Source organism: Carassius auratus, chromosome 12, assembly GCF_003368295.1.
Source record: "Carassius auratus strain Wakin chromosome 12, ASM336829v1, whole genome shotgun sequence".
Classification (NCBI taxonomy): domain Eukaryota; kingdom Metazoa; phylum Chordata; class Actinopteri; order Cypriniformes; family Cyprinidae; genus Carassius; species Carassius auratus.
The window spans coordinates 20,275,344-20,298,683 of NC_039254.1; the positions used below are offsets into that span (position 1 = coordinate 20,275,344).

The window sequence follows — 23,340 nt, forward strand, 5'->3', positions numbered from 1 at the left end:
ATGAGTAATCGATTTGGCTTCCAGCCAGTTGTGATGTTTGGAGGATTTCTCACATCTCTGGGAATGATCTCAAGTTCAAGTTCAAGTTCAAGTCTGCTTTATTGTCAATTTCCACATGTACAGTACATACATACAGACAATCGAAATTGCGTTACTCTCAGACCCCGGTGCATACAGTTAACATTAACATTAAAGCCTAAACAAAAATAAATAGATCAAATATAAAATGTAGATACAACTATACAATAAGGGAATGATATAAAAAAGACATTTACCTTTAAATGTCCCTTCTTTACAAAACTTAAAACTAATTTCTCCTTTCCAATTATCAGAAACGGGCTTTAGATATCTAGGCATTTTTGTCACAGCTTCACTTAATGACCTCATAAACAACAACTATACACCTCTTATAGAAAAACTCAAGCTTAACTTAAAAACATGGTGCTCACTCCCAATCTCGTTTCTAGGAAGAATAAATGTAATAAAAATGAATGTACTTCCCAAGCTCCTATATTTATTCCAATCCATTCCTAGCTACTTAACAAATTCATTTTTTAAAGATCTTAATAAACACATCTCAAAGTTTATCTGGAACAACAAAAGACCACGTATTAAAATTTCTAAATTAATGAAGCCAAAAGATAAGGGTGGAATAGATCTGCCAAATCTTCAGTATTATTATTGGGCAGCCCAAATTAAAAATATAATCAGTTGGTGTAGTGGGAGAACCAGTTCTATGTGGTATACAATGGAAGAAATAGCTTGCGCCCCTTTACCAATAAAGTTTTTGCCATTTATTAGGAATTATACAAAGCTCAAAAACATTTCAGAACATTTCACTATATTAAACACTCTTCGAACTTGGAGAGATGTAAAGATATATTTAGGAATTTCTACTTCTCTTTCTTTGTCCTCCCCACTTTCTTTTAACTTTTAACAATTGCGACACTTTTTAAAGCCAAAGATAGATAAAGAAGAATTGAGACTCAAAATAACAGATATTGAAGACCTTTTAATGAATCCAACTTGTTTAAAGGGATTAGTATCAAGAATATATGACATATTGTCTAATAATTGTTCCTCTACATGGTTGGGACTTAAGGGTGTCTGGGAGAAAGATATTGGGCAAATCATTGAAGAGAATGACTGGGCTATTGTACGTGACAACATATACCCGAAATGTACCTCTCTTGGGATCCATGAGCTTAATTTTAAATTCTTTAACCGGATATATCTTACACCGACACGCATCACTCTAAAAACGGCTGGGTTATTTTTTAACCCAAAATGCTGGGTTGAGTCTGTTGGGTCATTTTGTTGGGTTATTTAATTTCTTTTTAAACACTTTTGGGTAGTTTCAATTTACCAGGTGTTGGGTTAAACCTGCTGGGTTGCGTCGCTGGGTTGTTTCAGGCCATCGCTGGGTTATTTAACGCGCCTTGAAGATGTTTAAATCGCTCCCCAACTGTCATTTTGGAAGAACAACGGGGCAAAGCCACGGCTTTCAACTGTTTTAAGGTAAGTTTATTTAATGTTTTCAATAATAATTATTTTAAATTGGCAGAATTATAACTTTTTTTTTTGCAGCAACAATACTGTTAAACGTCTACAGGCCAACATTATTTACGTTAAATGATGAACTGTTTACCTCAAACGGACAAACTTCGTTACGCGACTCGCATAATCGTTAAGGTATCTGAGACGACAGATTAATAGTTTTATTAAGTTTCAGAAAGTGACTGATGGCTGAAATATGCGAATACCTGTGAAAATAGAGGAAAAAGTAGCTTCTGACACTGAAAAGGGAATTTGATATTTAAGTGAGTCAAATGAGCTCAAAAAGTGAATACGACTTTCTGCTCTAATGTAAACGCCTGCAGTTGTCCATATCGACATTTAAATCATACAAATTACGTACAATATAGTCGGACCGCAGGTCTAAAAGAACCGACGACCCAGTTCAAGTAAACCGGTTCAGTAATTCTCGAACAAAGTGATTCCCGGAAAAGAATCGACGTCTCAGGGCATTTCAAAGTGGCAAGTGCGCGCACGCACAGCGAGTGACGCTGGCCGCGTTAGTGAAGTGATTTGATGTTTTTGTGGTTTATAAAGTCTTTTTACATACAAATTATAATTCAAAATGTGTTTTTTCCTGTCAGAAAAGCGCATGGATACATTTGTGAGAGAAAAACTGGTCGAGTGCAGTCTTATTGAGGCGTCTAACGGTAAGTTCGTGTTTATTATACATTTTACATAATTGTTTGTCTGTGATAATCAACTAACGTTAACCCTCACGTAACTTAAACGCACATATATTTTTATTTCGTGCTATAGTTAAAGCTGCACCAGAATGTACCTAATTTATGAGCGTAAACATCATATATTAATTTTCCAGATCGTGTTTTTTACTTGTCCTTATCACTTTGGTACATCTGTAAGTTTTTGAATTTAACTCATAATCATGATGGGTCAATTTCATGATTAACTTCACACAGTTAATTGAACTGAATCACTGTTATTAAAACAATTTGTATTTTTTCTTTTTTTTCAACTTTATTTTAAAGGTTGGAACAAACATGGAATTCCTTAACTGAGCAGAGTCCACAAAACCCATGACAGCAGATCTCTCAGGCATTGATCATAATCAATGGACAGGTAAGGATATTCTGCACTATTTTCAAAAGGAATTGCAAATTGTATATTTAATTGTATTTTTCCACATGTGGACATATACATTGTGAAATAGTCCAAACTCAATTGAAAAGCATTTGTATTTCAGATGCCTTACACAGAAAGCTGTCAATTTGTGTCAAGGGTGGGACTATACTATGGGGCGTGTTTGTATTGGGAGATATTTTGTAGTTTTTACCCCAAATCTCTCACTGTTTGCACTCTGTTGCACGTCAGCAAACAACATTGCAGTTCTACTCTTATTTACCTAGCTGCAGCTTACCCTATATTTTATACCTCAGGTGAAAAGCATTTGGTTAATGGTGAATATTGACCAATAGTACCATGTGGCTCTAACGGTTAGCGGGTGATAGTAGCTGCATTTGGGGTAAAAATGACAGAATTATTTATTGTGTGAGGTGCCCAGAATATAGGGAGATCCAGATTGCACTGTCTGTTTTTTATCACACATCTCTCGGAGCGGCAGCTGCCTTTAGTAGTGCCTTAACCTCCATTGTTCAAAGCATTTTGCATAGTTGTCTTTGAGTGACGTCACCTCCCAATACAAACACTCTCCATAGTATGGTCCCACCTCTGACAAAAATTGACAGTTTTCAATGTGAGGCATTGGAAATTCAGATGCTAAAGATTCCATTTGAGTTTTGGCAGGTAACATGTGCGACACAGTGAAAAAACAGACATGGTAATTCATAAAACCTCATGTACTTGTTCTTATGTTGCATCTATGCTAACATTAGTCTGTTTCTCTCTTATTCCAAGGTCACCGTAGCCACCAGATCCAGTCTGTATCCAGATCAGATGGTGGTTCAGCACCTAGAAAGGACCTCTACATCCCTGAAAGACAGCGGAGACCAGGACAACTAGAGCCCAGATACAGATCCCCTGTAAAGACCTTGTCTCAGAGGACCACCAGGACAAGACCACAGGAAACAGATGATTCTTCTGCACAATCTGACTTTGCTGCAGTCTGGAATTGAACTACTGGTTTCGTCTGGTCAGAGGAGAACTGACCCCCAACTGAGCCTGGTTTCTCCCAAGGATTTTTCTCCATTCTGTCACCGATGGAGTTTTGGTTCCTTGTTTTTCTTTAGTTGGGGACAATTAATATCAAGCGATATCATCCACTTGATTGCACAGAGGGACGATAAATCACTGAATCAATGACGAATTGACTTTAACTGAAAACTGAGTGTTTACTTTTGTCCCTTTGCATTATTACACACTATTTTCCTATTTAATACTGTAAAGCTGCTATGATGCAGTATTTGATCAATATGACAGGCTTATTACTCATAATACATGGAAAATACAGCTACAAACTGACTTTGTTTTTCCATTTGAAATTTGGCAGTCACTAAACTGAAACCGTAATTTTTGTTCAGTGTTTTTGAAACAGTGTTTTGTTCAAGATTTGCAATTGTGTTTGGATTGTCACAATTTGTCACATGTGCAAAACGCAATTGAAAATATAATTAGCAATTCCTTTTGAAAATTGTCCTTCCGTAGACAGGCTCTATAACGGAGTAAACTGCTCTCAGGTGTAGATCTTTGCTTCAGAGCTTAAGTGTTTGACAATAGTTCACCCAAAAATGAAAATTGTCACTAATTATTCACCCTGGTCTGAAAGCTCTCGAATATCAACGAAAATATCTTAACTTGTGTTCTGAAGATGAACGAAGGGCTTACGGGTTTGTAACGACATGAAGTTGAATAATAAATGACAGAATTTTCATTTTTGGGTGAACTATATGTTGAACTACCCTAAGCAGTGCACATCTACCTAAGTAGGAGTCTTTATATACTTGATATAAATTTAAGGACATCTTTAAATGATTTTACATTTAAATTTAAAGAATGTTAATTGTCAATGTCATTTCACTGTGTATTTAAATAGCTAAAAATCTCAAAATGTAATAGTTAAAAAGCTAGACACAGGTCATTCAGAAATAATTTTCTTATTTATTGCAACTGTATTTCTGTGATTTTTAATTATTTATTTTGCATTTGCTGGAAACATAAAAAGGGAAAATTCCATGTTGTTTGTCATTGGTAAATATTTTTGAATGTCAGATGGCATTAAAAATATTTTTAACAGTCTAAATAACCTGTATTCTTCATTATTTATTAGTCCATGATTGCTTTGTTAAGCAAAAGTGAAATGAGAATAACCCAGCAAGAATAACCCAGAATCATAAAAATGCAAACCCACAAATGGTAAAAATGACTCTATCTTGGGTTTTCTAAATAACCCAGCATGCTGGGTTAAAATGTGTAAACCAGCATGCTGGGTTACTTTAACCCAGCATGTGTTCTGTCCAATATTTACCCAGTGCTGGGTTGCCAATTGGGTTATTTTTAACCCAGCCATTTTTAGAGTGATTAAGAAAATGTTTATTAATGCCACGGGCCTGTGTTTCAAATGTAAAAAAGATAAAGGTACTTTTATTCATTGTTTTTGGGACTGTGACAAAATTTTGCCATTTTGGAAAAAAATACACAAGGTAATGAAAGATCTTCTCAAGTTAAATTTTGAAATGACCCCAGCTTTGTACTTGTTGAATCTCAATGTAGACAGTTTGTTTAACAAAAATGCAATACAGTTATTTATCATCCTGGTATATCTTGCTAAAAATGTATTTTGTTACTCTGGTCTGCACCACAAGCCCCATCTTTCAAAATGTGGATATCTCAGATTGCTTCATGGTTACCACTTGAAAAACTTACCTATGATAAACATCAAAAGTCTGACAAATTCTGGTCAATTTGGTCTGTTCTATGGGATTATATAAAAGAGCTCTCTTAACGTGCACGAAGAAATGTTTTTGGTTATATATAACTTTCGGTTTAATGTTTTATCTCCTATGTTGTAAGACTGTACATACTGTAACATGAATACGCAAATTGATATTATTGATGCTATGTGATTATATGGGCAAACAATAAATAAAAAAAAAAAAAAAAAAAAAAGACATATAATAAAATTAAAAATAAAGTTAAATAAAGCAGTGCAAGGCAAATGACAGATATAGTGCAAATCAATGAAGTGAACAACAGTGCAGTTAAAAGATTTTTTAGTGCAAAAAAATCACTTATTAAAAATATTTTATTAAGTCTGATTAAAGTGACAAGTGACCAAGAGCAGTTATTTAACTGACTGATGAGGTAGTTGAATGACGTCAGTTCCATGCCGAATGAGGTAGTGAGCAGACCAATGCTGCACAATTGACTAGTGCATGCCATCATATAATAATTAGTGTGTGTGTGTGTGTGTGTGTGGGGGGGGGGGTTCATAGTTCAGAGATGCCTGGGGAAGAAGAGGGGAGGGGGGGCAGGTTCGGGAGGGAGTTCAGCTTCCTGACAGCCTGGTGGATGAAGCTGTCCTTCAGTCTGGTGAGACTCCGCAGTCTCCTCCCTGATGGTAGCAGGCTGAAAAAAGCTGTGTGATGGGTGAGTGGGATCACCTGCTATGCAGAGGGCTTTGCAGGTGTGAGACGTGTTCCATAAATGTCCTGGAGGGAGGACAGAGAAACACCAATGATCTTCTCAGCTGCTCTCACTATGCGTTGCAGAGTCTTTCGGTAGGACGCATTGCAGGCGCCATACCACACAGTGATGCAGCTCGTCAGGATGCTCTCGAAGGTGCCTCTGTAGAAGGTGTACATGATGGGGGGTGGGGCTCTGGCTCTCCTCAGTTTGCGGAGGAAGTAGAGACGCTGTTGTGATTTATTGGCCAGTGCTGCGGTGTTTTCAGTCCAGGAGAGGTCCTCTGTGATTTGCACACCCAGGAACTTGGTGCTGCTCACTCTCTCCACAGTCATTGCTCAACAGCATTCACCAGCTCCATCAGTCAGATGTACCTCACTATTGAGATTGTGACAGGTAGGTAAAGCCTTGAACTATACATACACAACTATTCAAACATTTTATTTAGTAAGTTTTTTTTTTTAAATAAATTAATATTTCATTCAGCAAGGATGCACGAAAGGCATAGTTCACCCTCAAGGCAAGCCAGAGGAGACTGGATTTCCTTTGCTGTAAACACAACTTGGTTCTCGATCGCAAGACTAAGACTAAACATATTGTCAAATTGTTCATTTTTTGTTGAACCATCCCTTTAAATTGATGAAAAGTTACAGTAAATACATTTATAATGGTACAAAATATTTTCTATTTCAAATAAATTATGTTCTTTTGATCCTTCTATTCTTCCAAGAATCTTGAAAAACATATTTATCAGGGTCTCCACAAAAACATTATGCAGCACAGTCATGTTCAACATTGACAAGTTGTTTGAGCACCATATCGATCATATTTGAATGATTTCTGAAGGATCACAGTAAAGAGAGCAAGAACAGAAATGTATGCAGAGGAAATATCGTACCTGTATAAGTCTGAACATTGGATCCCTTTTCATTCATTTTTTTATTTTCAATTGACTGTATTATGCTCATATTTAATGTTAAAACTAAAATGTACAGGATTGTCTGTAAGTATGTACATTTTACAATAAAAAATTGTAATGCATTATGTTTAAGACGTTTGATTTACTAACTAAATAATTTTTAGATGCCTCCTACTTTCTGCAGGACTGGGCTACTGTCTGACATTTCTGCCAACCATCACAATCTTGTCCCAGTACTTCAGCAGGTGTCGTTCTGTGGTCACAGCTATGGCCTCCACTGGAGAGTCATTTGCTATATTTGCTTTTGCTCCAGGTGAGGGCATGCATGCTCATCTCCAATGTAATATCATCACATATTATGCATCATGTTAAAAATAAATGTTTCATAATTGTGACACACAGAGTCCAATGTTTTGCAGTCCAATTGTTTCTGCAGCTTTCACAGCTCTTACGAACTTAATTGGATGGAGGTACACAATGGTGGTGATTGGAACGTTACAGGGCACCATTATTATCTGTGGGGCTCTGCTCCGTCCCATAGTCATCAAACCAAAGATTTTTCCAGCAGAAACTGACAAGAAGATCACATGCTCTTTTCCTGAAGAACAAATGCAAGGCTCTGCTTGCTTTAAAGATTCAGGTGTACAGTCACTTGATGAGCTGAAACAGGGTCTCAAATCTGGGAAGGAACAGAAAGAAGCGGAACCACTTCAGATTTCTCCAAAACAACAAGCCATGTCAACCAAAAATAAGCTCCTGGATTTGACTGTACTAAAAGAAGGGAGTTTCTTATGTTATTCAGCCTTTGGCCTTTTTGCAACACTGGGCTTTTTCACTCTGCAGCTGTATGTGGTGGAGCTCAGCGCAAATTTGTGTACCGAGAGGGGCAAGGCGGCCTATATGCTGTCAACAATGGCCATTGCTGAGATCTTTGGACGTCTCTCCATTGGATGGGTCCTGAACTGGGGGCATATCAGAAAGATCTTCATACTTCTAGGATTCTTGTCACTGATGTCCCTGGTGCTGGTGTTGTTTACTGTGGTTAATGGCTTCTGGGGGCTGGCAGTGTGCTGTGTGCTTTACGGCTTCTTACTTGGGAACATTGCATCCATGCACATCCCGATGTTGGCCGAGGATGATGTCGTAGGGATCCAGAGGATGCCTTTAGCTGTAGGCGTCTATGTCTGTATTCAGAGCTTTGCAAGACTGGCTGGTCCACCATTAGGAGGTAAGAAGAATTCAATGTTTTGCGCCACCATTCAAAGTTTTGGAGTTGGTGAAAAACTTTTTTAATGTTCACATTTTTTTTTAATTCTAAATGAATTAATTTTCTACTGTAATGTAAACTGCAAAAAAAAATGGAACACTTAATCATCACAGTGTAACATCAAGTCATTTAAACATATAAATCTGTATAATTAGGAAGAATAAGTGTTTGAGAATCAGTTTCTCTTGCTTTGGTGCAAATGAAAGTGACGACAGGTGCACTGGAGAAGCAAAAACAAGACTGCACCAAAAAAGTGATTGGTTTTGCAGTTAGTGGCCACAGACAATTGCTCTCTCATTATCCTTCCTTCCTGACTGATTTCTTTAGTTTTGTGTTTTGTTAGTACCAGCAACCCAATCAGGTTGCAAAGATACTCCAGGATGGTACATCCATACATGCCATCACAAGGACGCTTGGTGGGTCTCCCAGTATGGAGGGCCCAGCAGCAGGAGGAACAGGAGAAGCACTGCCAGAGCCCTCCAAAATGGTCTCAATCAGGCTACTGGTGTACGTTTCTGACTTGTGGGTCAGTGATGGTCTGGGGAGGAATGTCTTTGGAGAGTCGCACATACCTCCATTTGCTAGCCATCAGTACCCTTACTACTGTTAGGTCCCGGGATATGATCTTCAGAGCCACTGTCAGACCTTACGCTTTTGCAGTGGGCCCTGGGTTCCTCCTAGTGCATGACAATACCTGGCCACACATGACTAGAGTGTGTAGGCAGTTTCTGGATGACAAAGGTATTGATTCAATTGACCGGCCCTCACGTTCCCCACACCTGAATCCAATTGAGAACATTGTATTAGACATTGTATTAGAGCATCCCAAGCTACAGAAGAGCACCAGGACAATGTCCAGGAGTTCACAGATGCCCTGATCTAGTTCTTGCAGGAGATGTCCCAGGAAATTCTTTATCTCATCAGGAACATGCCTAAATGATGTCGGGAGTGCACACCGGCACGTGGGGGCTATTCACACTACTGACTTGCATTATGAGATGCTTTGAGGAAATCCATGCAAGTTCTAAGAACTTGTAATATCAGTTTTTTACTTTGATTTTAAGCAGCAGAGCCATGCACAGGGGGGTGGCCCGGTGGCTGCCCCTTTGCCCTCATCGGCTGAGGTGCCCCTCTCACCTATGCCCCCCATCACCCCATCTCAAAGCTGTCTGTTACCGCTCCGCTAAAGATCCGCTGATTCCTCGAATCTGCTCCGTGTTTACCGCCAGCTCCGCAGCATCACTCAAATTCTGTGTTCCACTCTCTGGAGAGTGGAGACCACCCGAAGGTAGTTGCATTACCAGGTAGATTTATAACGATCCACATTAGTCAGTGGTTGATCCGCTGAATTAGTTGGTAGATTGTTTGTTTTTGTTGGTAATGACTTGGCCTTCTAAATGTGCACATTCTTAGAATTAGAATGTATAATCATATGATTGTACCTGAACAGATCTAATATAGATAAAACCAAATTTGCTGTTGTTGGCAGAATTTGTAGACAATTTTGTTTTTTTTTATAATTATTACTAGTAATCAGACCAAATCTGATTTGATCCAATGTGAAATAGATAATTTAAAAACTAATTTAATAATTTCCTTTTACAGACAGTCATATTTATTTTCTTGAAGTTAACTTTAACAACATAAAACCAACCAAATGAAGTTTACATTTCAATATTTAATTGTTTGTTTCTGAAACAATATGTTGAACACCAAAGTTGTAGCCTTCCATAAATTAAACTAAACAGAGAGTCTGTTGGCCATTAGTGACTACAGGTGGAAAGATATTTTTATTTATTTATTATTATTTGTTTTCATAGCAATATCTGGCAACACGGCCAGAACTTAAACCGATCGTAATCAAAAGAGCCCACAGACATTGCTGACAGGATACCACATTCGGTAAGGAAAACGCAAAAAAAAAAAAAAAAAAAAACCTCCTGATATTATCAGGCATAAATTTTATCAACGGTATCAAAAACAGTAGCATATAACACTACAGAGATCTGTAGAACAAGTATGTTACATCTATGCTATTTCATATTGTAGTTACATTTTCAGTCATGCCAAGGGCAATGTTATCATTTATATTATATACTCTAGCAATCATTATTAATGAAAACTATAACAGTAATAGGCCTATGTATTGCTTAATGAATAATAAACAACTGATACAATTATATACCCCTAACCTAATGGTGAAATGTGATATAATTTAACAGTGCTCATTCCTCCAAAACAGATTAAACATCTTTCACAAACATCTACATACTGTATCGGTCTCTTTTAAAGTGTTTAGTGTATATAATAAGTGGGGTAATTATAGCACAATTCCTACCTAGACCACACTAATTTTCAAACTCTGGCTACGGCCATGATGCCTTTCATTACCCCAATGTGTTTCTCTTTTATACAGTCTGGCTGAAATGATGGGTGGTAGCAAAATACATTGTCACATGACAGTAAAAGTGTACATTTGCTAACATGCAGGGGCTTGGTCAATTTACCCACTGACTCAACTTACCCCACTCTCCCCTACTTCCATTTAAGATGAGGCAGAAGCAGGCTCAGAGAGTGAGGAAGAGCCCACTCTTATCAAAACATCTACAATAAAGTCAGTTATTACAGAGTGTGCTGATTTCTCTTTTAATTGTATATTTGTAACAACTGGATAATTTCTATTAACAAGCACCCACCCTCCTTGTTCCCTTTTTTTTTTTTTTTTTTTGGGCCACTGTCCCTCAAAATGTCTGTGCATGGCCCTGATTTTAGGTGCAATTTGGAATCCAGCCCTCAGTGGGTTGTTATTTGAGTTTCCATTGACCATTGTCACATAATTTTGTTCTCAACGAATTACACAGTTTTGTTCATTGAGATCAAATGCATGATTTAAGTGTTCCCTTTTAAATTTTTAAGCAGTGTTCTTGAAATGTAATTTATTTCTGTGATGGCAAAGCTTAATTTTAAGAAGCAAAAACTCCCCAAACTAGCAACTTACTGCATTTCCCTTTCAAATATTCTAGGTCTCCTTGTGGATGTTACGCAAAATTACAGGGCTGCATTCTACTCCTGTGCTGCTGGAATGGGACTAGGTGCCATCTTCCTTGGGTTCGTACGTCCATCTAAGACAGGTCAACTGTGCTCGAGGAGGAAGAATAGACAGAAAAACCCCATAGTGGAGCAAGTGTGCAAAGACAAACTGGAGGAAATTCTAGAAGTGGATAATCAAGATATTAAGTCTTGACTTCCTTTCTGAATTTAGCAGAACTTTAGGTACTATCAAACCTATGACTAAAACATAGCAACATTATGATTCATAATAATCACTCAATGGGTTCGTTCACCCAAAAATGAAAATTCAGTCATCACTGACCCACATGAACCAATTAGGTCCTTTTCTCACTTTTCCTCAAGTGCTCTTGAGTTTACGTTTCACATATTTTAGGTGCTCTATGTATGTATGTTGATGTTAATATGTGAATAAAATTAAAGTCTTGTTGGTTTGGAAGTTGGAATTCCATGAGGTTGTGTAAATGTTGACAGAATTCATTTTTGGGTGAACTAACCCTTTAAGATGTACAACAGTTTCTACACCGAGATCATACATGTGATGATCATAGTACACTATATTAGCAGTAGCTGTCAAGAAAACTATGGTTAGACTTGAAAAAACACATGTATGGACATTTGTAATACTAAACATTAAGTATTTTGTCGATTAGAATCCTAGATGCAAAAGACACACACACTGTGTAACAGGAAACCACATTTTTGCGGTTTTAGTGATTATAGGCAAGGGGTGATTACTAGGCACTGATGGGTAAAGCAATGACCAATAATAAGGCTGAATTCAGCAACTAAGGTTCAACTATGTAAATGTTATAGAAAACTGTTAGAAAGAGGTATTTGATACTTTATTTTTAAAAGGAACCTTGTTTATATACTTGCAAAAGAGCAATGGATTGAGCATATTCAGCTCACCTCAGGTCAACTTTCAACTACTACAACATCTGTCTCTTTAATGGTACTAAAACCAGGTAAACAACTTTATTAATGCAAATAGTGTCTGTTTAGAGTATTGTTTAGTCTGATGTAGGTGGGACCTTTCTGCAGTGGCTGGCCTGGATCCACGTTGCTCTCTCTACTACTTTTACAGCCGTGTGAGTGGTCTTAAGCACCTGGAACGGTCCAAGCCACCTTTTCGCCTTCCAGCTCTTTCTCCTCAGATCTCGTACCACCACGAATTCTCCTGGTTTCACGTTATGCAACGGTGTTTCAGCAACCTCCTCCTGAGCAGCTTTCACCTGAACACAGACATTAGACAACAGAGAAGACATTTCCTTTCAATAACTCAACGTGTCATGCTCACACCTGTAGATGGCAGCTGTTGTTTTACCTACTTCCTTTACCCATAAATGATGGTTTGCCAAAGAGAATTTCAAAAGGGCTCAGGTTTACTCTGGATCAAGTTCAATGAAATCCATCTGTAAACATTCGAAGGGCCCCATCCGTGCCGAGACATTTTTCTGCCTCTGGCCACATTATGTGTATTACAAATGACACAACTTTTTGCAAAAAAATTATGCATAATTATGCATTCCCCCTTTCGATGCTTGGTCTTTGCCATGCATCGACTTAGCATAGTGAGAAAAGAAGTGTTTAGGTAAACAAGGCTTGCCATCTCTGCTCATCCATACTCCATTCACAACCTCACAGCCACACTGCTTCCATTTCTCTCTCTTCTATCCTGTCGCAAATGTCTGCATACCCTGTAAAGATGAAGAAAGGTCAGAGTTATTTTCAGATAACAAAGTACACTCTGGTGATTTTGTCTGCTGAGATGCCGCAGCCTTCGCCGCTGCGTCTGCTCTGGCGTTTCCTGTAGATACAGAATCTTTGTTATTAGTATGCGCTGCGCATTTACAAATGGCTATCTTTTCTGGCAGCAAAATAGCATCTAGCAAATCTGCCACGAGGGGTGCATTTAATATTGGTCGCCCATCTGACTTCAAAAACTTTCTGTGTTTCCACAGCGCACCAAAATCATGAGTAACCCCGAATGCATAGCGTGAATCTGTGTAAATCGTTACACATTTGTCTGTCATTAGTTTGCATGCTTCTGTTAATGCCACAAGCTCAGCTGCTTGTGCTGAATCATTTGATGGCAATGAGCCAGAGGCCACAATGTCAAATTCAGTTATTGCATAACCAACTTTATTCAGGCCTGTTTGTGGATCTTTAAAAGCTGAGCTATCCACAAAGAGGTAATTTTCAAGTGGCACGTCAGACAGGTCTGGACCTGGCGTACACACTTGTTCAAGTGCTGTTAAACAACAATGGTGCTCTTCCCCATCCTCTTCTGTTGGAAGAAGAGTAGCAGCATTCAAGGTTGTGCATCGCTTAACAGTGATATTAGGCACATAAAGCAGAATAGTATGATCTTAATCATTGCGCTGTTGATAAGTGTGATGTTTTCTGTTCCTGCAAAATCATGGACACTGCGTGAGACACCATCAATGTCAAATCAGAGTAACCTACGAATTCTCTAGAAGCCCTCACGGCCTTCTCAGCAGCTGTGGCAGGCCTGCTGCAACTGCGTCTAATTTGCTGGAAAAATATGCCACAGGTCTCAACTTGTCTCCATGATGTTGCAACAATACAGAAGTCATAAATACATTTTTCTCATCAACCATCTGAGTAAAGGGTTGACGAGAAAAGCCCAGAGGTGGCGCAACAGACAGCTGAACTTCCATGTTCAGAAATGCCTCTTCCGCTTTCTCTGTCCACTCAATCCTGTCATATAAAATCAACCCCTTCCCTCTCAGGGCTCTCAGGGGCAGCTCAAAAATTTTATAATTTGGAATAAATGTTCTACAATAGGAACACATCCCCAAAAAAATTAAGCATTTGTTTCTTTGTTAGTGGTTTTGTCGTTTTATAGCTTTAACCCTTTTTTCAGACAGTGATTTGCTATTTGGTGTTATTACATGCCCCAGGAATGTAATCTGTTGTTTTACGAACTGCAGTTCTTGTCAGGCTGACTTTATGGCCCCCTGAGCCAGATGCTTCAGGACGGTCACAGCGTCAGTCTACACATTTAAGCTCATTAAGAGCACACATGTAAAGATCATCCACATACTGTAACAAAGCTGTATCTGCTGTAAGGGTCAAAGGTTCCAAACTCCTTCTTAGGGCTTTTGTTGTAACCTTTGCCCTCAAATTTGCAAATCAAAATTGGCTGTCTTTATCAACTGGCACGCAAAAAAATGCATTTGCCAAATCTATAGAAGCAGTTTAGTCTCGAATATAATTCACGCAAAAAACACGATTCACACATGCGTAGACAATTTCACATGCATGAAACCTAATTCACGTACACACACAAAAAATTAACGTGCGTGAAAAAAATATATATTCACCAAAAGCAATTCACATGCACAAAATAAAATAATATATTTATAAAATACGTTTCACAAATGCAAAAAACAATTTGTAGATATACAACTGTGCACAAAAACCTTTGAATGTTTAAAATGTACGAGTGTCTGAATGTACGAATCGTCATTTACTACGAATTCACTCGGATTTGATTGTGTGTGTTTTTGAGACTTTCCTGGCAGAGCTCTCTTCCCACGTGGGTCTGTCATACTCTTTAGCCAATCAGATGTGAGCTTACCATTCAACCAATCATATCATAAGCCACTGAGTGCATTCAAGGAGCATGATTCTGCGCACCTTTTGCGCAATATGGATTAATTAGAACGGAAATTTAGCCTTTACATCAGTAATCCAGCATGGCGAATGAAGAACGGGAAGCACGGGTAAGAGTTTAGTTTATTTCATAACAGTCTGAGTTTACAAATTTTATCGTTTACACATTTAAATCAAAATACAGTTGTAACAGGACAGTTACAGTAATTATAAATTAAACTGCAATCAGGATAGTAAAAAGAAAGACCTGTAAAGACAAAAGTAACATTTTAAGAGTTGGGAAATTATAATTCTAAATAATCTTGTTTTATAAATTGATGTCTGTTAGGTCAGTGTGTACTTTTCTTACAGTAATACATTTGAAAACATGTAGCCTAGTCATTGTTAACCACTACGTTGAAGCAATGTAGTTCGATCAAGATAAACAACATAAGATATTTAGAAACGTTATTTAATTTGTAACTATATATGTTATAGTGGTTCTCAACCTTTTTTTCCACTGGGCCGCAGTATGATCCAAGTCCAAGTGCCAACGGATTGCACAGGTTCGAGTAGCAATGGGCTTCTTCACACTGCCTCCACATGTGCAATTGAGCTTTTGAAGCCTACAGACCACACGCACCTGTCCGCGCGGTCATAAAAAAATGGGAGGTACGCGTTCGTCCTCTCAGAGCCTCCGCAAGCACTCTCCCATGATGATGATTACGTCACGCCTACCTAGCGGTCCATAATGGTCTCCCCACGGACGAGGAAAGTTTAACATATGGCTTAAGATGCAGCCTGTAAGACGCGCACGGGAGCAGACTTGACGCGACATTGCAGAAAATGTGCATTCACAAATGTAGCCTATGTTGGTCCAAATATGGAAAGCACACTCGAATTTAATAATATAATGTTCTCTCCAGAGATGTTTTGCCACATTTCTTCAATTAAGGATGATTGCTATGTAATATATGGTGTTCCCATTTGCCTGAACTTCAAGTAAAATGCGGGGCAAACCGAAAATCCAGCACTCTCCTTCACTACTGATACTGCGACTATTATTTTTTTCCATGTGTTCATTCGCTGGCATTTTTCACATTTCTTTTATTTCTCACTTAAAAACAAATTTGTCCATTATGATGCTCAATTTTACCGAACTAATGGCTGTTGATTGAATTCTGCCAAAGTGGGCGCTTGTATGTGTTCGTTAAATTAGTAATGTTCTCTTTCATCATCTCATGTTCGAGATCCACCTATGGGAAGGGCATCCGTACCTGACCTCTGCAGAAGCATCTAATTGCACCAAGTCTGGCTAGACAGACAGAATCGCGCAGCCAATGCCAGGTAAGGCCCCACCCCCTTACCTAGGGGTATAATAATGGCTGCAGCTCTGCTATTCTCCAGTTGACATTCGCTTCTCGCGATCTCTGCATTGACACAGTTCGGTTGGATCACGCAGCTCACCTTCGTGTATTCAGGAGGACATATCGACCGATCAGCCTCCGCCAGACGTGACTGTCGTCTTCTCAGCCTTTTTCTGCTGTGTTCTGCATTCAGAGCCGCCCACACTCTCGTCGTTCACCTGCTCCCACGGCTGCCCGCCATGGATTTTTCCGATTTCTTCTCCGGTATGTCGCTTTCAAAACCTACCGCTTCTCCGGGGAATAGCCTATCACGGGCCTGCCCGGCCGCGTGTGGAGCGCTAATCGCTGCTAAGGATCTTCACCCGTTCTGCGTGGTTTGCTTGGGCCTTAAACACGCTCAAGAAGCCTTGGAGAACCCGGAAAATTGCAGTAATTGCCTTATGCTGCCCAGAAAGCTTTTACGACGCCGTCTTAAAGTTGCAGCGACCCAGTGCGCCGAGCTCGGTTTTTCTGACTCAGATGGGGGACACGGTGATGACGACGCGCTACCGGGGGACTCCCGGGGCGCATCCTCACTTGTTTGGGCTGACCAGCCCAATCCCGCATTCCCCGAAGAGGACATCTTCGCGGGCAACCTCATGCTCGCCGACGGACCGGCCGGTTCCGGCGATGAGCATGATGTGGCCCTTCTCGGGGTCTCAGAGGACGAGGAGGCCATCCTGCCCTCTGGCGTTCCCCAGGTTAGCGGCCACGCAGCCCTGCCTCAGTCCATCCTCCTGGAAGTGTGTGAGCGAGCGGCTGCTCGCCTCAACATTGAGTGGCCGGCTCCACAGAGCGCCACCAACCAGGAGAGGGATATTTACGACGGAAAAGTGTTGGGACCTCCTCCCGGTCCGAGGAAACAACTCTTCCCCGTCCTTCCAGCGTGCGCTAAGCATATGAGGCACAATTGGAGCGACCCGCTCAACTTCAAACACGGCCTTTCGGGGCTTGAAGTAAAGGATATGGCAGCTCATGGTATGGGTGACCCCCCCGCTATCGAGCCGTCCATCGCCAGGCACCTTAACCCCGCTCAGGGCGGGCTGCTCGCTCCCCCTAAGCCGCTCTTGCCAAACAAGATGGACTGTTTTTCTGCCTCAGTTCACCAGGCCGCATACAAGTCCTCGGCCTTGGCTGTCATGGCCCTCAACGTCTGTGGAAGGAGATACTGACGGTGAACGACCTCGTCCTTCATAACGCTCGGCAGGCCGTCCAAGCCTCCGGGCGCTCTATGGCGCTTTCTGTGGTGGGAGAGCGCGCGCTCTGGCTTAACCTGTCAGGCCTTCCTGACAGTGAGAAGCGGCGCATCGCGGGCGCGTCGGTTGAGCCCGGCCGGGCTCTCTTCGGTCCCGCTGTCGCATTGATGCAACAACGGTATGACGACAAAAAGGAGGACGAGGCCTTCAAATTATGTCTCCCTAGGAAGGCGGCCCCACGCCAGACAACCCCTGCACGTTTGCCTAACATTCCAGCCATGGGACGACACTTCCACCAGGGCAAGGAAAGGCCCCGCAACAAACCCCCACAACGGCAGAATAACCCACCGCCTGCTAAGCACTGGGGAACCATCTAACCCTTCCCCCATCGACTCGAAATGTAAGCGGCCTGCTGATGTTCGGTTGATAGGGACATCGAGTCCGCGTTCACGGGCCTCGAGCCCTTCGGACTCTCTTCCTGTCCCAGGACCCCCGTTCAAAAGACGCAGGGTCTCCCGTGGATGGATCGGTTCCTCCCCGTTCGAGGCTGCCTAGCCCATGTGTTTAATGAACGGTGTGTGTTCCCCCCCTCACGGTCAGGGGGCCTGTTGTGAGGAAAAGTGCAAAAGCAGTGTCACCACACCGCATACACTCTGTTCCCCTCACCCAACCAATAAAGGCTTCGGCCCCAGTGTTTCCCCAACACAAAACACACAAAAAAACAAAAAACACATTAAAACAAATGAAGAGAGTCCATCTCCCTGCGGAGAGAGGAAATCTGTCTGAACCCCTGCATGGTGCCCCTGGTGTGTCCACTAGATGGCGCCATTGCATCACAAATAAACCAGCTGGACTTACACAGCCCCGCTGCAGCTCGGGTGGGAACGCTCGCAAGTCACGAATGGGCTTGGCGAACTGTTTCGGCTCCCGAGTGGGTGATGCGTACTATAATGCAGGGATACAGACTGCAGTTTACAATGAAACCCCCGCATTTCAACGGCGTTCTCTCTTCACACATGGAAGAGAACGCCTCACACATTCTGAAAGAGGAAATATCCTCCCTCCTAAACAAGGGAGCGATTCAGGTGGTGCCCCCCAGTCTGATGAATCAGGGATTTTATTCTCGTTATTTCCTGGTCCCAAAAAAGGACGCGCTCTCCGTCCTATTTTGGACCTTCATGTGTTGAACAAACATTTGAGGAAATACAATTTCAGAATGCTGACTCATGGCTCGCTCGCCCGCGCCATAAAACCGAACGACTGGTTCACATCGGTCGACCTGAAAGATGCTTTCTTCCATATAAGCATTTATCCGTCACACAGGAAGTTTCTTCGTTTCGCCTACCAAGGCACATGTTGCGAATTCACAGTTCTGCCGTTTGGGCTCAGTCTGAGCCCCAGGTGTTTCTGTCTGTGTGCGGAGGTGGTTTTAGCACCCATGAGAATGTCAGGTCTGAGGATTCTGACATACATAGACGATTGGCTCATCATAGCCGAATCGAAAGAGAAAGTATTGCAGGACACCTGCCGTGTGCACACGCACATCACATCTCTCGGGTTCAGAGTGAATGTGAGCAAGAGCAATTTTACACCCAGTCAGAATGTCATTTTCCTGGGTTTGGAGTTGAACTCAGTCTCCATGCGAGCGCGTCTCTCTCAAGAGCGCGTTCTCTCTCTAATGAACTGTCTGTCGCAGTTCAGAGAGGGGGCGAAAGTACAATATCGCACATGCCTCAGGCTGCAGGGTCTTATGGCTTCATCGATCCAGGTTGTATCGCTGGGACTCCTGAGAATGAGAGCGTTCATGAAATGGGTTTTGTCACTACATTTCAGCCCGACGCGCGATCTTTGCCGCTCTGTAATAGTGACGCGCGCCTGCTCGGCAGCCTTGCGCCACTGGAAGAGCGCAGACTTTTACGCACAGGGAACCCCTCTGGGGACAGTTATTATGCAGAAAGTTGTGACGACAGATGCGTCCTTAACAGGCTGGGGCGCCACCCAGGAGGGCAGAACGGTGAACGGTCTGTGGCCAAGCAGACTAAGTTCAGCGCACATAAATTATTTAGAGCTTATGGCCGTATGGAAAGCTCTGAATCATTTTCTGCCTCGCCTGCAGGGACATCATGTGCTCGTACGCTGCGACAATACCACGACAGTGGCTTATATCAACCGTCAGGGCGGCGTGTGCGCTCGTCGAAACTTCACGCTCTAGCTTACAAGCTTCTAGTGTGGAGCGGACGGGTTTTCCTGTCGTTACGTGCGACTCATGTTCCAGGCCTTCTAAACAGAGGCGCGGATCTTCTATCATGGGGAAACCCAATCTACGGAGATTGGCGTCTTCACCCGCAGATAGTGGATGTGTTATGGATCAGATTCGGACAGGCAACCGTAGATCTATTCGCCTCACGCGAAAACTACCATTGTCCTATGTTCTTCTCGCTAAAGGACGTGGACGCGCCCCTCGGGGTGGATGCACTGGCCCACCCGTGGCCCAGTGTGCTGCTGTATGCCTTTCCTCCCCTGTGCCTGATAATTCCTACACTGGCCAGGGTGAGAGGGCAGGGCCTGTCTCTCATTCTGATAGCACCCAGGTGGCCCAAAGCACCATGGCTGGCGGAGATAATGCCTCTGTTATATGCCGAGCCGTGGCGCCTCCCCCCCCCCCGCACGGATCTATTGTCCCAAGCGAACGGGGAGATTTATCACCCGCACCCGGACAGGGTGGCTCTTTGGGCTTGGCCCGTGAGAGGACGAACCTAAGCGCACTTGGGCTTTCGCCGCGTGTGATTGCTACTATACAGAATGCCAGGGCCGTTTCTACGCGATCCTTGTATGGCAGTAAGTGGCGAGTGTTCGAAGGGTGGTGTGATGGGCGTGGTCTCACATCTTATCAGTGCTCAGTTCCTGATATTTTGTGTTTCCTCCAGGACCTCCTAGAAAAAGACAGGTCTTTTTCCACAATTAAGGTCTACTTGGCTGCGATTTCGGCCTGTCATGTGGGCTTTGAGGGCTCAACAGTCGGGCAGCATCCTCTAATCCGCAGATTTATGAAGGGTGCCCGTCGCCGCTTGCCAGTCATCAGGAGGACAGTTCCTGAGTGGGATCTCTCCATGGTGTTGGAGGCTCTGTCTCAATATCCTTTTGAACCTCTTGGAAGTATTTCAATAAAGCTGCTGTCCTTCAAGACAGCTTTGCTCTTGGCCTTGGCATCAGCCAAACGTGTCAGTGAGCTACATGCATTTTCGGTTCATCCCTCGTGCACTAAATTCTCTCTTAGTAGAGATATGGTTTCCCTTAGGCCTAATCCGGCCTTCATGCCGAAGTGCTTGCCTGCGTTCACTTCGGAGGTGTTGGAGCTGTCCGCTTTTCACCCTCCACCTTTTTCCTCGCTGGAGGATGAGAAGCTAAATGCTCTGTGTCCCGTCCGTGCTTTACGGACATATATGAACAGGACCAGTGCTTTCCGGAAGAGCGACCAGCTCTTTATTTCATGGGCACCCCCTCATGGAGGGAATCCTATTTCTAAGCAACGCCTCTCACATTGGCTTGTGAATGCTATAGCTTTGGCTTATGAATCAAAGGGTATGCAGCCACCAGGGGGCATCAGAGCTCATTCCACGAGGGGCATTGCCACCTCTTGGGCTTTGTTTAGGGGAGTGTCGCTAAAGGACATCTGCTCCGCTGCTAGTTGGGCTTCTCCTCATACCTTTGTGCGTTATTACTGGCTGGATGTCACCAATATCTCGGTAGCACATTCGGTTTTAGGGGTGGGGTCTGCTTAGCCCTTCCCTGCAACCCTGTTGGAAGTGATGACGGAGTGAATGGGCTGGCTGGCCATGCACATCCCTGTCACTAAGCATGTTTTTACAGTCCTTTTCTGGGTGTAATTATATGCACAATGGTTATCATGTGTGTGATGCAAAAATGTTTTCATGTGCTGCATATGCACAGTAGTCACGATTGTGCATCAGTATTGCAGGTTCATGAGTATGGGACATGTCAGGCACCGCCTCTTTGGGGCGACCGTCCTTCTCTGGCTTTCAGAACCTCACTGTGAGTGTATTGGGCAATCGGGGAGCTGTCAATGTCTCTCCCATAGGTGGATCTCGAACACGAGATGATGAAAGAGAACAATAGGTTACTGTCGTAACCCCGGTTCTCTGAACCATCGAGTGGAGAGATCCACCAGCGTTGCCCCGCTTGCCACACGAGAAGCGAATATACTTACTGGAGAATAGCAGCGCTGCAGCCATTTTTATACCCTTAGGTAAGGGGGCGGGGCCTTACCTGGCATTGGCTGCGCGCTTCTGTCTGTCTAGCCAGACTTGGTGCAATTGGATGCTTCTGCAGAGGTCAGGTACGGATGACCTTCCCATAGGTGGATCTCTCCACTCGATGTTTCAGAGAACCGGGGTTACGACAGTAACCTATTGTTATGCGAGTAGGTCTGATCATGTCTGAAAATAATATATGAAACACAAAATACTTTAACATAAAAAAAAACATTAGGCTATAGCTTATATTTCTTAAGTAAATGTTTAAATTAATTCAAAAAATAATAATAATTGTAAAACTGAAAAAAAAATGTAATTGTGTTCAGCATGGCGGGACGCATTTGAATTGGTGACGGGCTGCTGGATGCTGCTGCTAGCTCCATGGTCATTTAATAGGCCTAGCATATTGTTTCTTTTACGCGGCTGAAAATAACTGTGCTTTCTGTTACTGAGCCTGTGTCTGTCACTCGTCCTCTTAAAAGTGGAAGCTTGTGCGTAAAACTGAAAAAAAAAAATGTAATTGTGTTCAGCATGGCAGGACGCATTTGAATTGGTGACGGGATGCTGGATGCTGCTGCTAGCTCCATGGTCATTTAATAGGCCTAGCATATTGTTTCTTTTACGCGGCTGAAAATAACCGTGCTTTCTGTTACTGAGCCTGTGTCTGTCACTCGTCCTCTTAAAAGTGGAAGCTTGTGCGTAGCTTTGTTGCATTATATTGAAACTTTGTTGATGTTCTTTGTTCATGACTCTTTACATGGCGATAAAAGACAGCTTTGTTGCGTTTTTTTAAGTGGGGATTGGGGGTGCGCCAACCCGGTTGGTACATGGAAGGGGGTGCACAGGAAAAAAAGTTTGGGAACTGCTGCACTATAACATAACGGTTATGGAAATTAGAACGACAGTACATTGAATTAAATTGCAATGAAGTTACAAACGATCCACATCATTAAAGAGAATAAGCTCCGAAATATTTTAAATAAATAAAAACGAGGATCAATCTGAAACTTTCCAAGTGCGACAATAAATAACCTACACACGATCCACAACATAATTAAGTTGCAAAGAGCATAGGCTCAAACATAAAATAAAATGAAAGAGGATGCATCTGGAACATTTCGAGTGCAGCGCAAAAGTCACTCAGCATGCAGCGAGAGAGAGATTTCCTCAAGATTTTTTATTTGCCAATTTTCTTTCTCTATTCTCTTCGTCACTATTGCCTCCAAATCCTCACTCTTTCTTGGCCCCTCTCCTCCTGACTAACAACTTTATCATAAGATGTCCGACTTGACAGTTTCTCTGATTTCAGCCAGTTAAGCATATTTATAATATATATTATGGAATGAATGAAACGAGTTGGCACGCATATTAGCCTGCAGTACATAAAAGAAGAACAGTGCGTTGAAGACAGCAT

At 42.1% G+C, this 23,340-nt stretch overlaps 3 protein-coding genes across 3 annotated transcripts in view; 2 read left to right on the plus strand and 1 right to left on the minus strand.

Moving 5' to 3' along the window:
• On the plus strand, positions 1-11,616 carry LOC113112192 (monocarboxylate transporter 7-like). Its single transcript, XM_026277632.1, has 5 exons — positions 1-91; positions 6,415-6,570; positions 7,278-7,406; positions 7,530-8,321; positions 11,384-11,616. Exons 1-5 carry the CDS (start codon positions 1-3, stop codon positions 11,602-11,604), a joined length of 1,389 nt encoding a protein of 462 aa, XP_026133417.1. The 3' UTR covers positions 11,605-11,616.
• Positions 11,070-23,340, minus strand: part of amz2 (archaelysin family metallopeptidase 2) — a 23,937-nt gene continuing 11,666 nt past the window's right edge. The window contains exon 8 of the mRNA XM_026277509.1: positions 11,070-12,664. The gene's annotated coding sequence lies outside the window, so the exon portion shown is untranslated. The remainder of the gene's footprint in view (positions 12,665-23,340) is intronic.
• LOC113112099 (uncharacterized) lies at positions 18,821-21,801 on the plus strand. Its single transcript, XM_026277498.1, has one exon. It carries the CDS (start codon positions 19,776-19,778, stop codon positions 21,432-21,434), a length of 1,659 nt encoding a protein of 552 aa, XP_026133283.1. The 5' UTR covers positions 18,821-19,775; the 3' UTR covers positions 21,435-21,801.